The 16,304-nt window shown below is 38.4% G+C and overlaps 1 protein-coding gene across 2 annotated transcripts in view; it reads right to left on the bottom strand.

Annotated features, from left to right (window-relative positions):
- cdi (serine/threonine kinase) overlaps nt 1-16,304 on the bottom strand; it is a 221,834-nt gene that overhangs the window by 13,370 nt on the left and 192,160 nt on the right. For both annotated transcript variants that reach the window (XM_083133323.1, XM_083133327.1), the window contains exons 5-7: nt 6,701-6,789; nt 5,264-5,516; nt 3,131-3,317 (exon numbers count right to left, since the gene is read on the bottom strand). In XM_083133323.1, coding sequence (XP_082989449.1) covers nt 3,131-3,317; nt 5,264-5,516; nt 6,701-6,789 — 529 coding nt within the window. The remainder of the gene's footprint in view (nt 1-3,130; nt 3,318-5,263; nt 5,517-6,700; nt 6,790-16,304) is intronic.

The raw sequence follows: 16,304 nt of genomic DNA, 5'->3' as shown, positions 1-16,304 counted from the left end.
CAAATATTTTTTTTTAATAATATGTCAACCAAAATTTTGGCATGGTTAATACACTGAGGAGATATTTAAATTTGAAACATCCACAAAAATAATGTAAAAACACAACTGTGAACAAACTGTATTGAAGCAGATTTAAAAGTGGGTGTGCAGCTACCCTATGTTGTATAGCAGGTAAAGGTAAAGTTCCCCTTGCATATCCTGGGTGGTTACTCACCGGGAATTCCTTGAATTCTGGGAATTATGCGTGAATAATTGGCTCCGTGAATTTTACTCCAGAAATTTTAAAAAATTGCAACATTTATTAAATCCCAATCCCATTAAGGGCATCCCCGATGGTGCAGTGGTAACATCCTGGGTCCTGGGTTCGATACGCGGTGGAGGCACATAGTGGTTCGGATCCGGCTTTTAACTGTAGCTACAGTCCTAATTAGGTTTTGGCTTTTCTTGGTGGTGGCGAATCCTTGTCTCCCCATTCCATGGATGCCATATTTGTCTCGGGAGTGTTTTGGTGCACCCAGGACTAATCTCCTGTGATGATTTTGCTCAGAAACTGCGGATCATACGTGGAATAATGACAGTGCAGCATCAAAACGTTGATTTTTGTGCCGTCGGTTAACAAGCATGGCATCCAGGAGAGCACAGTTTACGATAACCCATCTGATCATGAATCAGCATAGACGCACTACCATAGGATATGTTCAGTTCACTTGCAACCTTTTTAATTTTCACGCGGCGGTTAGCAACAACGATTGCATTCACACTGTGACTACTTGCATACTAAACCAGCTGAAGCACGGCTGCTTCTGGTGTGTAAAGAAAACATTCCAGACAGTGTTGCCACCAAGCGTGATTATTTTCTCTCTCTTAGTACAGGAACACGGGTCGGGTGTAACTTACTTTTTGATTCACCCTAGTACTTGAATTTTATCATGGTCCTAGAGTGGCCACCCTCATATAGCACCATGCCATGAAGGCACATTCAGAGGATACGTGGGTAGGGCCCCGACATATTCTTGATGTAGCCATTTTGGAGGTGATGTGATCACAACCAAACTCTGGCTGCCTTTACCCCCCAGGACCCACTGATTTGAGGTTGGGTGATTTCCACATCTGTTTTATGCAGGGACAAGACTGGAAAAATTTCGATCTTAGATCACCCACCCCAAGATTCGAACCTGGGTCTTTTGCATGGCAGTCAGCCAGCCTGTCTACTTTTTTTTTTTTTTTTTTTTTTTTACATAATAAAAGTAATACCGCTATGCAGTAGTATCTCCTTTTTCTATTTTCTCAATTTTCTCTGTATTATCATTGGGACAAAAACACAAATATCCACGTCTGAATCAGGATTCGAAACCAGGACCCCTGGGATTGCAGCATGCTGTGCTAACCACTCTGCAATGGAGGGTAACTAAACCACCACAGCTATCAAGTATTAGTATAGTATTGCAATGTGCAACCCTGGGAACTGATCACAGATATATTAACTGTTACGCTATCCAGCAGGAGTAGAATCAAACTGTTAGTCAAATTTTTCAGAACATAGTATTTTAGGTAATTTAATAATTTGTCCCGCACTGTGGCTGTGCGGTCATGCTTTGGGCTCCAGCTATGGGATCCGTGCGGGATTGAGTCTCCTTGGGGAAACGTAACAGCTTTTGTCCTGAGATTTCGGCCTGTGTATGAGACTAGTGAACACTCACCATCATGTTTAAATTGGGGAGCTACGAATGAGTAGCGTAGCGTAACCCGGTCATGAAAACCTACGACGACGACTGGGGGTTCATCCTGCTGACCACATGTCACCTTGTAATTGGTTGTACGATCTCCCACCTCGGAGTAGGAACAGGTGGGAGGGTGACAGGCAGTCGGTAGGTAGGCCTGGACCCTCAATGCGAGACCTTGATTGCCAATTCTTAACAATGTTAACAGAAAATATTAAATAGATTTTGATTCAGTTAACTAAAACAATACAAATTGAATGTTCAAATATATTACTATCAGGGAAAAATGTATTTCATTTTTAAAATATATATATTTATAAACATAACATGAAAAAAACAATAAAAGCCAGTTTTAGCTGGGTTTTATCTGAAAAAACCCGAAACCGGGGAAAATGCCAACCCTGCTCTTAACAACAGAACCTGTCACACAGTTTCTAAATAGTCACTCCTGTTTATTCATGCACACTTCAAATATTTACAAAACAGAACAGAAACAATCCAAATCGCAAGCCAAAAAACATGCAAGAAACACTAGGAGCAGTATCCCTACCATCACCAAATCAAATTAAATGCAGTGTGCAGTCAGTCATTAGTACAATGAACAGATAACCAATGCAAGTGCTGTGTTGATTTCAAGCACAATTATTCCTTATAAAATTACCCAAGTTTACTTACAAATAGGTATTACTGGTCCAAATAATTACTTTCCTTTATGGTGCAAGTCAAAAAGACTTTAAAAGGTAGTATTTCACAGCATGTGTCATCAACATATGAAAAAAGATAAAATCATAACACATACCTTGTTCTCAAAATTTCTGAACCAAACAGGGTCCTTGAAGGAATTGAAGGAAAAGAAAAGCTATGGGAGGTTTAAAACATGGTTAAACTAGTTCAAAAAAATTAAAAAGTGTCAAAACTTGATCATATACCTGCACTGATCAGCCATTCCTTGCAGCTACTTCAGCTGATCACTGCAGGAACATGATCAGGACAAGTTTTTTTTTCACTTCCATTCCTTAAGGAAACCATGGTTGGTCTAAAAATTAGGAAATACATGTTGTGATTTTATCTAGTTTTAAAAAAGACTAGAAAAATATTGATGAAGAGGTTTTCTCGAGATATCAATCAGGTGATTTCCGGATAGGTTTCCGAACTACAATCTCTTAAGATGAGAGTGGTGTTAGCTCTCGAAAGCTCTGAAGTCTATCCAGAAATCACCTGATTGATATCTCGAGAAAACCTCTTCATCATTTGCCTGAAAGCTTCAAGAATTAGAAAAAATATTGACAAATGCATGAAAAACAAATTTTAGCATGCTGAGCAGAACACACAGGAACCACAGATTTAGTGCAACAATGAACATAACATGAACATAAATATGCTACAGCAGTAACATGGTTGGTTCTTACGTTTCCTTAATACAGTTTTGTCTGCATTAACTACTGTGATGGTCTCTTCACTCTTTGCACCAGCTGGTCCAGCCATTTTAGCAAGCAGAAGCTCTTGTTCGACCTGGCAACTTTTCTCGTACTCCTCAATTATCCTCGCTAACTTCTGCACTATTTCCTTGAACGAAGGACGGCTTTTAGGCTCAAACTGGAAAAAGAAAAAAGCACCACAATTAGAGACAAAATGTATAATTAGCCTTAGGGACCTTTCAGACCAATCCGACAAGTAGACAGTCCACGAGCTACACTTCAGAGAAAATGCACCATTTCGTACCAGGGTTACACGACAAGCTGCACATGATGATTGTTGGTTGCGTGTCACCCACGACTGATCCACTTTCAAAGCTGCATGTATTTGTCGCCTCTCTGTTAGTAGGGCATGTGTAGTTTGTGGTCGTGTCGCTTGTCATTTTGGTCTGAAAGTTACCTTAGATGAATAAAATGAAATAGTGCAAGACAACATACTCAACAAATATTTTACTTAGCAAAACCAACAAGGTGCTCAGAACTGAAAGACCATTTATTCTCTCACAATGACTATTCCTCTCTGACATCAATGATAAAACCAGGAAGTCACCAATCTGACAAAATGAAGACTGGCAGGTGGTCTACTTTATACAAACAAGACATGTGGTATTATGACAAGAAAGGTTACCATATTTTACCACATAATCATTGCACATTGTTTTTTCAATCCAACAATTGAATGATAACCTTTCATCCTGTAATCGTCACATCAACACATGAGACAGTGAAACTAATGATAACTATGCAAAATTTTTGGACACAGTAGATTAAATTTTGTAAGTTCATACTTTACAACATAGTCAATTTTCTCAAGTGTAATATCTTGACTATAATGCACAAAGCAATAACAAATAATATGCTAACTTATTCAGACCAGAAGAATGTGCGCTGTCACAACGAAATGTGGCATTTGGACTATTTTCAATTTTAATGTATATTCACATGAGTATTCCATGCACCAAAGCCATTTTAGTAATACATTATTTTTAAGTACAGGTAAAACCAGCACATAAAAAACTTTATATAATGGCTGCACTTGACTTTTTGAAAGAAAGAAAAAGTGTTACTACTGATTGATTGATTTGGTGTTATAAGTCCACTTTATGCCCAGTAAAGCTAATCAGGACTGGACCTACAGCTTAAAGTGGGATCCGAACCACTATGTGCCTCCGCCAGGTATTGAACCTGGGACCCCTTGATTACAAGGTGATGCCGCTACCACTGTGCCATTGGGGAGGCCGAAACTGTTACTATTATTCGATGAAATAAAGTATTGTGGAAATTCAATATCAGATAATTCTTCTATTATAAATAATTTTTTTTTAGAAAGGGAATAAAATTCACTTGTAGATTCTGTTGAATGCTGCAGGAAGAATTACAAACAGATCATTTACGGTATAAGTATTCACCAAAAACACTTTTTTACTTCAAAAACAAAAACAAATCACATAGTATGTGAACCAGCACTATATTTCTTCAACTTGAAGTCTTTCAATGAGGTATAAGTGCAACAAGCAGTAGGCACCATTAAGAATAATTATTCTTTCAATAGAGGAAAGAGAGATTTCTCAAAGTAAAAAAGTTATTACACATGTTATGTCTAATAGTTATGTACGTGAACATTTTGTTTTATGATACTGCTGATAAAGTGTAAATATGTTTCTGAAGATTACGCAGGTAGGTTGTTTCCAAACCATGAAATAATGCATATTTGCTGTTGTCAATAAACCCAAATTTTACAAAGTCACAAAAATATTAGTTATGTAGCTTACTTGTATATAAACGCTAACACTCTGTACGCTCCATTCTGCTTCTGACATCCTCAAAAATGAGAAAAATGGCAAAGTGATTCAGTCAAGTGGCAATACTGCTTATAACTTAACTTATCTGCTTTATAGCGTCTATCAAGAAAGTCAAAACATGTACCAGTACATTACTGTTTATTCTATGTGTTTGGTACTACTTGCAACAAAAGCAAAAATACAATAAAAGTACTGTGGAACATTTCAAAGACAGTGCAACCAAAATGAAGAATTCCAGCAAAAGAAAAAAAATACTTATACTTACTGTACAACAAGAGAAGGCTAATTTGAGGAATTCTGGAGGGCACGGTCCACACATCTCACTAAAGGCGATGTAATCCAGTCCAAAGTTTTCAGTACGAGGAAGAATATCCGGATCTGCCTCCACACGTGCTATAAGTTCACACAAAACGATGCCGTAGGAGAACACATCGGACTTCTCATTATACCACTCTCCCTTCAAGCACTCTGGGGACATCCAATACGGTGAACCCACAGTGGGCAGGCGATACCGACTCCTGAAATATGAAGAACAAAATTAATAATAGGAAATAATAGTAAAATTCTTACACAAAGGAAAAATATTCTCGGTTGTAAGAATGCACACAATTTTGTATTCCTTACAATGACATCAGTGATAAAACAAGAACACAAATTTGCTGTCCCTTCCCACAAGACTGTAAAGGTTTGCAACTACATTGCACTCTGGTTGTTAAGGCTGACAGAAGTGCAGCAATCTGTGGAAAACTTTTACAGCATTCATACAGACCAAGAGTCCAACTAAATGAACATATAGAGTTGAATGAATAAGTATTACCAGGCAACTTGTCAATAGCCATGTTCATTCACTTCGCTTTATGGAATGCAAGCTCAAGAATCCATGAAGCAGTTGACAATTTCTGCACTAGCATCATGGTCGTCTGCAGGATTTTTTCCAGGGAGGGGCAAGCAAGGTAATTTTTTTTTCCAGGTGATCCATATTTTTCCCCATAATAGTGATGTTCCTTCAAAAAACACTGCTTCAGTCTGAAATTCTCATGTTCTTTCAACACACTTATAATAGTTGACATAAATTACTGTTACTGAAATGAAATTATGTGTGAAGTATATACTTTTTAGATGGACACTCATTTTCCAGGGACAGGTCATGGAACCCCCTTGACCCCCCCCCCCTTTCCAGGATGCCCATGACTAGCATCAGTAAAATTTCATTTCTTAAAACAAGGTAGGGTGTAAGCATTAAATTATTGAATATTTAGTTACGAATAATAATAATAATTATTATTATCACACAACAATTATAAATGTAATTATAATAATTATCAATGAATAAATATTGTTAGTACATCCTACTGTACAGCTTTGCAGAATTTCAGCTCCCTATACATTTCTAAAGGGCACTTAAATTAAATTGTCTGTCAGAAAATGTAGTTGCATGAGAAATACCAACCAACAAAATGGTAATTAATTAGATAATTATACAATAACTGTACAACTAAAAAGTACTATGTGGTAAGATACTGTCTTACACTTTTATGTATTATTTAATAGCATAAAGAGCACATTCTTTCTTTTTTCAAGTAGTGAAGTTTAACAAATGTCTTGTTTGTATAGTTAGACAATAGATTTGAAAGAAGGAACCACTGAAATGAACTACATATTGTTTGGTTTTGAAACACAGCCACACCGAGCAAAAACTTACAATGGATCTGGAATTTTAGCTGCCAATCCAAAATCTCCAACAACTGCTGTCATTTCGCCAGTGTCTTCATTTTTCTTAATTAGCACATTCTGTAATGAAAAGCAAGCATTACTATTACCATTAATAATATAATTTACAAAAATTAAGTACAATGTAGTTCTTAAATTGAATTTTTTGCACTGTTTTCTGCCTAATTGGCAGGTTTTTCACTGCAATCTCCAGCTTTCCCTGTTCTCTGCCTTACGCTTCGTAATAGCATACGACCCAGTTAATTTAATATCATCCATAAGCTGATATCTCTTTCTTCCACGGACTTTTCTTCCTTCAACCATTCCCTCCAAGGCATCTCTTAGCAGGCAGTTTCTTCTTAGACAGTGTCCTAACCAGTTTCTTTTCCTCTTCTTGATGGTCTCCAGTATAGATCTTTTTTCACCAACTCTTTTCAGTACGGCTTCGTTTCTTACCTTGTCCGTCCATTTTACACGCTCCATTTTTCGCCATCTCCACATTTCAAAAGCTTCGAGTCGTTTCTCTTCATTTCTTCTCAACGTCCAGGTTTCTGCACCATATAGTGCTACACTCCACACAAAACATTTCACTAATCTCTTCCTTAGACCTATGTCCATGGGTCCACAAAAAACATTTTTTCTTCTATTGAAAGCTTCTTTGGGTGGAAAATGTTAAAATCAATTTTCAAAAATTGACTTCTTGTCACGTTAACTAGTGATAACAGCATTATTGCATGGGATGGAAAAATACCCATAGTTCACATTTTATGTAGGGATAAATTAATTTATCACATAATGACTCTAGCTCATGGTGATCAAGAGAACCAGAGATAGACGCATTAAACATTCTGCCAAAAAAAAGAAATTTTAACATAACGAAATAAACCATTATTGTGCATAACCCACTGAAAATACTCTTCAGATATATATTAACACATGAATAGATAATACAACTCTTGTTCACTTTAATTTCATGCATTAGAAGAGAAGAAACTGTATCATATTGGAGGAAATATTGCATCATATGTACCAGGTGGTTATAATTAAAGTGACGGTGTTCAGAGTGGTACAGCACGGGCTGTAATGAGAGTAGCAGTCTGAAACTTCGTAGATATGCTAATGAAGCAATGCGCTCGCGAATTATGCAAAAAAAAAAAAAAGTTCCAATTCTCGCCACCAGGGTAAAAAATGGCGCTGTAAGCAGTCAAAACTTGGTATAGTTACAGGAAAGACACTATAAATCGCAGAAAACAATACTCTTTGTAATAAAATATCCCTACAATTTCACTATTCGAATTACATGAACATTACTAAAGGAAAAAGCAACAAGCGTCACCAACAACAACCAGGGAGATCACACAATGGTTAGGCAATGTCACCGACTTTGACGTCAGAGTTACGGAAAATTCCACGTTTTGACTGCTTACAGCGCCATTTTTTACCCTGGTGGCGAGAATTGGAACTATTTTTTTTTTTTTCCATAATTCGCGAGCGCATTGCTTCATTATCATATCTACGAAGTTTCAGACTGCTACTCTCATTACAGCCCGTGCTGTACCACTCTGAACACCGTCACTTTAATTATAACCACCTTGTATATATATAAAAATATTTGTTTGGTAATCAATGCTATTTTCATAAAGAAATATCAAAGTACAAAAATACATTTTTACAATGGTGTTTAATATATAGAGTAATTGGTATTAACTAAACCCCATGGTGCAACAGCCCCATATGGGCCAGGGCTTGCCAAGTGGCTTCTTCATTGGGTAACACATGGTCAGCGCATCAAGTCCCATTCATCACTGGTATTACTGTGATTGGATTTAATTATGTTATTTTACCTCGCTTTTCTTCCGATTTTGGCTAATCGCGACGATGAGGAAGAGTGATGATATGATGAAATTGAAGAAGGGACACCCACAAAGAACACTCATGCCCAGGCCGGGATTCGAACCGGGGACCCCTGGCATCATAGCATGCTGTGATAACCACTCTACCATGGAGTTCGGCTTATGTTCTACTGTGAACAATTATTTCCGAGCCTCAGCACACCAACTAAATATAGCTTACAACAGGAAATATTACTGCTACTACATAAGGGCTGATGAATCACCTACTTGACCCATCTGACGACAAGTTATCTGGTAGAAGCTAGGAAACCCTTCCTTGGAAAGAAAACGACATCCCACCTACACAACACGCTTCTTTTCTCCTGCCTAGCTTATATTTGGATAAGAGTGGGCCCTAAAGAGACATCAGTTCCGTATAAACTACATCCACCTTCAGCATCCCACATACGGTTTCCATTTAGAGCAGATCGGGTAGCCCAACAAGGCCATCAATACATCAGCCCAACTCCTACCTTTAGCTAACGAGATAAAGGTAATATTTTACACCATATATAGATAGATAGAACACGGGGAGAAATATATTTTAGGCGCTCTTAGCATTTACGTCAGCCCAACAAATGGATGGGTGCAAGTTGTGTATGCAAATTGAGGGTGAGCCATAAATTGTGTGGATATTTTTTTACAATAATCTCGCTAGAAGATCTGTTTTTGCATTTTAGTGTAAGTCTTAAAAGAGTCTGCACAGACCACCTCTCGCAAAGGAAGAAAAATGAAAAGCATACAAAAACAAAGGGCAGGATGGTATTTGATGGGTAGATTAGGGTGGATATCCCCATTTGCTTACTACTAGGGACTACGTACATCATGAGTAGTTGCTGGAACCTCGGCTCCCCCACCAGTGAAAATGAAGCAGGATTGCTACGATTCTTTGATTATGAAATTCCCTGACATTTCCAGGTTTTCCAGTCCAAAAATGAAATCTTTCCAGACATGTTTATCATCATGATTTTTCCTTTTGAAACTTGTGTTTTTCTTTTAAATATATAGGTATAATCCGTTAATTATTATGAACATTCACTTTCACAACTTGTCTTTAGCAAAATTTCATTCTACACACACAAGAACGTGAAAATTCGAAGAGTAAGATGTAAAATTACAATCGGCACAAATGTATTTGGTTCTACAATCACGTGCATCTAGCCTTCAGGCTAAGGTAGCAGAGGTACATTATTTCACCATAACAGATCTCGACAATATAAAAACAACAGAAAAAGTTCATAAACCATACACAATTTTTCATTTTTTGGCGGATTTATAGTGTCATAGCAAATGCTGCTTTTTTGCTTACATTTATAAGTACGCAGCATCTGCAGAAATTTTTGTTGCATAGGAATTCTATAGGAAACGCCAACAAGACTAAGATCTATAAAACAATAGACGATAACCTCATCTTCACCAACCTTTCCGATAATTATGATCATATTGTCAATGTACTTTAGTTACAGTGGCGGATGAAAGAAGTTATCTCGGAGTGAGCGGGCAGCCATTACGGCGCCCCCATCCCCCGAAATTTCGGCGCCCAACACACTTCCCTCACAAACTACAGTCCTACCATATGTCATAAAATCACTTTCGTAACTAAAATATTGGGAGACCCAGCCTAGTGTAATTTTTTTTAAAGACATAAAATGCATGATAAATGTATTTACAATATAATTATTTTTTTACATTTAACATATACCGTGTGTCCAATTCCTTGCGAGGCCGAAAGATCGGGAGAAGTGTTGAGGGCGGCGCTAGCGGAGATGCAGACATTTTCGACCAGTAACTCCCTAACTACGGCTCGGAACTTGGCAAAAGTAAGGAAAGGAGGGATTGCAAGCGAAGTGAGCAAGAAAATTTTACAAAATGAATTTTTATTTGCATGAAATTTGACATCGAAAGGTACAATTGCCCCTCTGAAGGTGCCCTTGTCTGTCAATATTTGCCCCTCACCTAGAATTTTTTTCCCCCCAAGATTGGCGGGCAATGCCTCCCTGACCCCCTGCGGTTGCGCCACTGATGTAACATGGAGCGACGTGAAATATAAAATACAAACGCAACATGTGTAATCTAAATTACACAAATTTTCTCTCAAAGTGCAGTCTCCCTTTCTTCCAAACAATTGTACATGCATTTTAGACAAAGTTAATAAACAGAGGTCTTACTTCTCTCTCTGGTAAATTACAATGCGTTACAGAAAAGAAAATACATTGCGAGCAATGCTAGTAAGAAAATTTTTAGATCCATTTTCTTGCAAACTGAAAACAATATTGATTTAATAGGGCGCCATGGCACTCTCTCTTTTACAACTTTTTTCACTTAGATTGTTCGGTACCCAGGGCTGACTCCCGCCGCCCCCTAGCTACGGTTCTGAACTTGATGATGCTAAGAAAAGTAGGTATTGCTAGCGAAGGGAGCAAGAACATTTAACGAAATGTATTTTCATTTGCATAAAATTTGAAACCAGGGGGATAATTGCCTCCTACAGGTGCCCTTGGCCGTCAATGTTTGGCCCCCTCCCCCCATGAATTGATTTCCGTCCAAGGTTGGGGGGAGCAATGTCCTTTGCCTCTCCTATGGTTACGCCACTGTGTAGCACACCAATCATTCTAAGATGTTTAAGTTCAATAAAATAAAGACTAATAGATTTCTCAAAAATCAAAATACATTGATTTTTGATTCCAATAGATGTGACTGTCGGTAACAGTGGAGCAGTTCCCAAACAGGCAAGAAGAGCACTGCTGTGTCACCTTCCACATGGTTGCTAATTCTTAGCTCTTGGATATCTCATAAAATGCCACAATGTTTGAAACATTTTGTTCCAACTTTGTGAATTTGTCAATAAAAATAAATAATAAAAAAAAAACCCTCTTGTGAGAGGCTCAAGAGAAGAATGATCGCCCCCTCAAGCCTTTAATTCGCCCTTGCAGCAAGCTCCTAAGATTGATAGTTGTAGTTCGCCTAAATTTTTTCCTTGTCAGCCTAGTAGCGCTGGGGTATGTGTCACCTGTTCTATCTCCCTGACTATGGCCTTTCCACAGTGACTGTACATGAAATTATGAGTGAGAAGGCATAGGTAGCGGGAATATTTTCTAGATCCTCTGAAGGGGTGGTCACCTGACGACTCCTTTGATCCACCCTAGTACCTTCATCGTAAGTTCATTTCGTGCTTATCTTTCGTCGCCCCTCCCCCTTCCTTCGTCATCTTTACCTTGATTCGCCCCCTCTTCGCCTCCCTTTTAATCTTTTGTCACTGCCATCTTCCATCGCACCCATCCTTCTTAATTCTTATCTTTGTTCGCTCCCTGTCTCTCGTTGCCCCTTTATTATTCGACGCCCCTATCTTTCGTCATTCTTATCTCTGTTCGCCTCCTGTCTCTCGTCGCCCCTATCTTTGTTTGCCCCGGACCCCTATCTCTTACCGCCCCTTCCTTCGTCGTTCTTATCTTTGTTCGCCCCCTGCGTCACGTTGTCCCCTTTTCATTCGTCATTCTTATCTTTGTTAGCCCCCTCTCTCTCGTCGCCCCCTCATCATTTGTCGCCCCTATCTTTCGTCATTCTTATCTTTGTTCGCCCCTCTGTCTCTCGTCGCCCCTATTTTAGTCACTCGTTACACTTGCCGTTAAGCTTCCTGCTCTCCATAATGGTAGTTCTTCGTAAAATACCACAATATTTGCCTTATTGAAGAAATAAAATGAGATCCTTAATGGTCTGTCGCCCCTTTGCCCCCCTTTTTTCCACTCTTGTATGTTTCTTAATTGACACTACGTGGGATATATTTCATTCCAACTGTGTAAATTATTTATCAATATGTGAAAAAATAAATTAGGCCCTTGGTGGAAGTCGCCAAGACGCCTCCCTTTAATCCGCCCTTGTTTAGTTATTAATCAGATATCTGGACTGCAAGTTTTACTTTGATATTCCTTCTAATATCTAGTATTATAAAAGTGAAAATTTATTACAGAAATTCAAAGGAACCATAATTTTGCACAAGACTGAGAATCATAAGAACGAAAGAAACAAGTTTCTAAACTGAATCTCTTTTAGGAGTGGAATCACAAGAACCAAATCCAGATGTTCGAGTGAACTGCTTGTTCATTTTGCAACTTTTTCTCTTCCAGACTCCAAAATGCACGTAAATTCCAGACGATCTGCAAAATTCCCTGACATTTCCCTGTTTTCCCCTTTTCCAGACGTGTAGCAACTCTGTGAATGACGTATTTGCTTGCAGATGGGAGTATGCCGCTCCAAAACCTCCCCATTTCAACCACTGCCAATTACACTAAAAAAACACATTAAGAATTGAACAAGTGTTCTCGGGTTACCAGCCAGGTTAAATCGGCGTTAGCTTCCGAGGCCAGGAAAGCTACAATTCCTACATTAAGAATTATTTCCGATGTGGGGAGAGGGAGGGAAGAAAAAGCTGATTAGAATTTCGAAAGCATTTGAGAGGATCTGCCGATTGTATTCGATGTGTCGATATATTTGTAAGTTTTGCAAACCTATTTTGTAGTGCTGATGCATAGACAATGGGAGAAATTATCAAAAGTTATTTTGGCAAACCAAATTCCCCGACATTTCCAGGTATCTTACTTCCACTCTGTAATGCTTAACATAAGTGTTAAGTCCTCAATTCCACATGATATTACAATGAACCAACTTAATTTTATTCTGTATTGTTGAAAATAAATTAACAGAAACTGGAAACTACACAAATACAATAATTTCCATGACTTCCTTAGGATTTCCAGGCAAGTGAGGAAGATGCAAATTAACTACACAATACACACAATAAGGTGCAAATTATATCATTTGACAGATAAACAAACTGTTGCTAACATTAGAACAGAACAACGAAACTGATCAATACACTTATTCAGCATTATGTATTAATATGGATTATGTATTATTAGAATAAAGTGATTATAATAATTAATGCTTAATGAACAGTTTATCAAAATTCCGTGCTAATTAATGCATATAGAATGCTTCCGTAACGATGCTGCCACCTACAGCCTCATTTCAAACCCTTCCTCTTCCGTAAGAATGTAATATGGATTATTCTTGCCCTCAAGGCTGCTATATTAACCGCATTCCTCTCATTCGTACACAATAGCGAGACGCAATTTCGCACATTTCTTCGACGCTTTCCTCGCCTCCTTCCGCTTGTAGGCGGCGACGCTAGCATGTAGAAATGCGATTCGCCCTCCTCGGAGGAAGATTCCTAAAAATTAGAAAATGCCCATTGCAGCTAAAAATAGAAATTAATTAAACACGGCTGGATCGTTGGATTTCAGAGAAAAAGAAGAGCGGCTAGAACAACTTATTAGAACTCGTGACTAGACAGTGTACTCTAAAAACAATTCTTTCTACGAAATAACTATTCAAAAACTTATAATCGAAATTTAATAACAATCTGGAATGCAGAAGATCATTTCTTGAATTGCGTATTAAGGAAAGCAATTTCTTTAAGTTGGAGACAGATACTTCTAAAATTAAATAATTAAGCTAGCGGGCTCATATCCGACATAATGAAGTTTATAATAAATCCTTCCCTTTCTAATGCTCAGAACCACTAAAAAAATAATTAATAACGAATTCGAGTGTTGCGGCTTCAAAAACGATTGGTAAAAATCTGACTCCATGTTTACCATATGGACAGAGGAAAATGGGAGATTTTAATACAAAAACAACTGTCACAAAATAGATCGAACTTTTCCAAAACATTGCCATTTCTCTTGTTAATGAAATTACTACCGTGCGTCCATTTTCTTGCGAGGCTGAGAGATCGGGAGAAATGTGGCGGGCGGCGCTAGCGGAGATGCCGACATTTTCGACCAGTAACGTCCCGCTTAAGTTTACCCTCGAAAGTGTTTTGCTTCGCTCGGAATCGTTTGGAGGTTTCGTATGTGCAACACTGTATCAAGATTACGTTGCCGACTAAACTGTTAAAAGTCAATGGTTTTCGTGAGCATTGTTTGCAATCTGAAAGCTCCGAACTTGAGTTGCTCTTTCCTTCGCGACTACAAGTGCCCTGGACAGAGCTGCGAATGGAGTGAGGAACAGACCTTGAACAAAGAGCGTGTTAATTTCGTACTGTGTGAAATAGAGTCTACCGAAATAACCCTCATAGTATCGACGAACTAAAAGACAATATAAGGGCAGAACTTGGAAGAATTAGGGAAGTACTTTTGCGTGTGAATCAAAATTTCATCAAACGATGCCAGGAATGTGTGAATGTAGGTGGACATCACTTTGAACAACTCTTATAACACAGGTTAGTGCTCGTTTTGCAATATTAATATAAATATCTCCATGCTAAAGATAAAATAAGCGGAACGTCGAAATGTCGGCATCTCCGCTAGCGCCGCCCGCCACACTTCTCCCGATCTCTCGGCCTCGCAAGGAAATGGACGCACTGTATTTTGTCCAAGAACTAAAAAATCTATTGTTACCTTGGACCAGTGCTCTCATTAGAAATTCGTAGCTGGAGGATGCTTTGTCGAGTTTGGGGATGCTTGTATGAATCAACATGGAGACAATGCAGTTGGGACTGTCCACTATGCAAATTGTTTTAGTTAGCGGATGCTTGATGAAAATTTTGTTAACTGGAAGGATAGCATCTCTCCGTGTTCCCTCCCACATCGTGCACTGCCTTGGATAGAAACCATATGGTTGTAAGTGATATTTCAATGTTCCTTACAATATCCACTGGGACAGGAAGCGAGTGTTATATCCCATCTCTTTCAAAATTAGGGATGATACCAAGACAAGTCTCAGCCGAGACTGATATGATTTTTTTTTTTAAAATATCACCTAAACGACTGTGTGGGGGTCCCTAACTCCACATCACCTATGTACCTTAATGGCATGTTGCAATGTGAGGGTGTAGGCTTTTTTTTTTTTTAAAAAAAAATGCTTTACTGAAGATTTATTCAGGCATATCAAGTGGAATCCACCTCATTATTTACACATAAGTCAGAGTAAAATTAAGTGTTTTCAAATGCTTGTACGTCGAAATGAGGAGTCAAAGAGAAAAACCTTATCAACAAAAGTTGTTTGTCTTAATAACTTCTATTATGTTGTGAAAGTTTGTGTGGTATATCTTGTTAAGAGACAAGGGCGAGACCAGCACCTATACTACATAATTCGTGCTTTTAAGTACCCTCACAAATGAACCTCACTGAAAAACTCATGTTCCCATTTTCCTATTATTCACACCGCAATAACTGCAGTGTTGAAGGCTCCGGCGTCTGGATTCCCAGCCAGTATAATGTCGTCCATTTATGATTGTAACTGTCCTATCATTCATCTAATCTTATCATCATTCATCTTCATCTTCACTAGCAAAAAAGTGGCCCGAAAAGATAAGTGCCATAAATCTAATCAATCAATATATTCTTTTCTCAGTTATCAGTGACCTACCTCTTCCTTCACGACTTTGTTATCCAACAAATTGCAGGCAGGGGCTTATCTTGAAAACTTCCATCTGGGTGTGTAAGTTAGTTTGCAGGGGGCTCTAAGGGTAAATATAGAGCCAAAATGATCAAAAATTGGGTCTTCGTGAAATATTTTCGAGGGTCTTGAGGACATTTGGGGGGAGGGGTTGGGTACGTGTGGGCTATTCACCGATTTCAGGTCCACTACCTTCACTATCGCCCCCATTTCTCTTCTTCCCGACCACATTTCCTCGCAGAAACA

This window comes from Lepisma saccharinum, chromosome 1 (genome assembly GCF_977018435.1).
Source record: "Lepisma saccharinum chromosome 1, izLepSacc3.1, whole genome shotgun sequence".
NCBI lineage: Eukaryota > Metazoa > Arthropoda > Insecta > Zygentoma > Lepismatidae > Lepisma > Lepisma saccharinum.
Note: the sequence above shows the minus strand (reverse complement) of the source record. Positions and strands in the feature narration are given on the sequence as shown.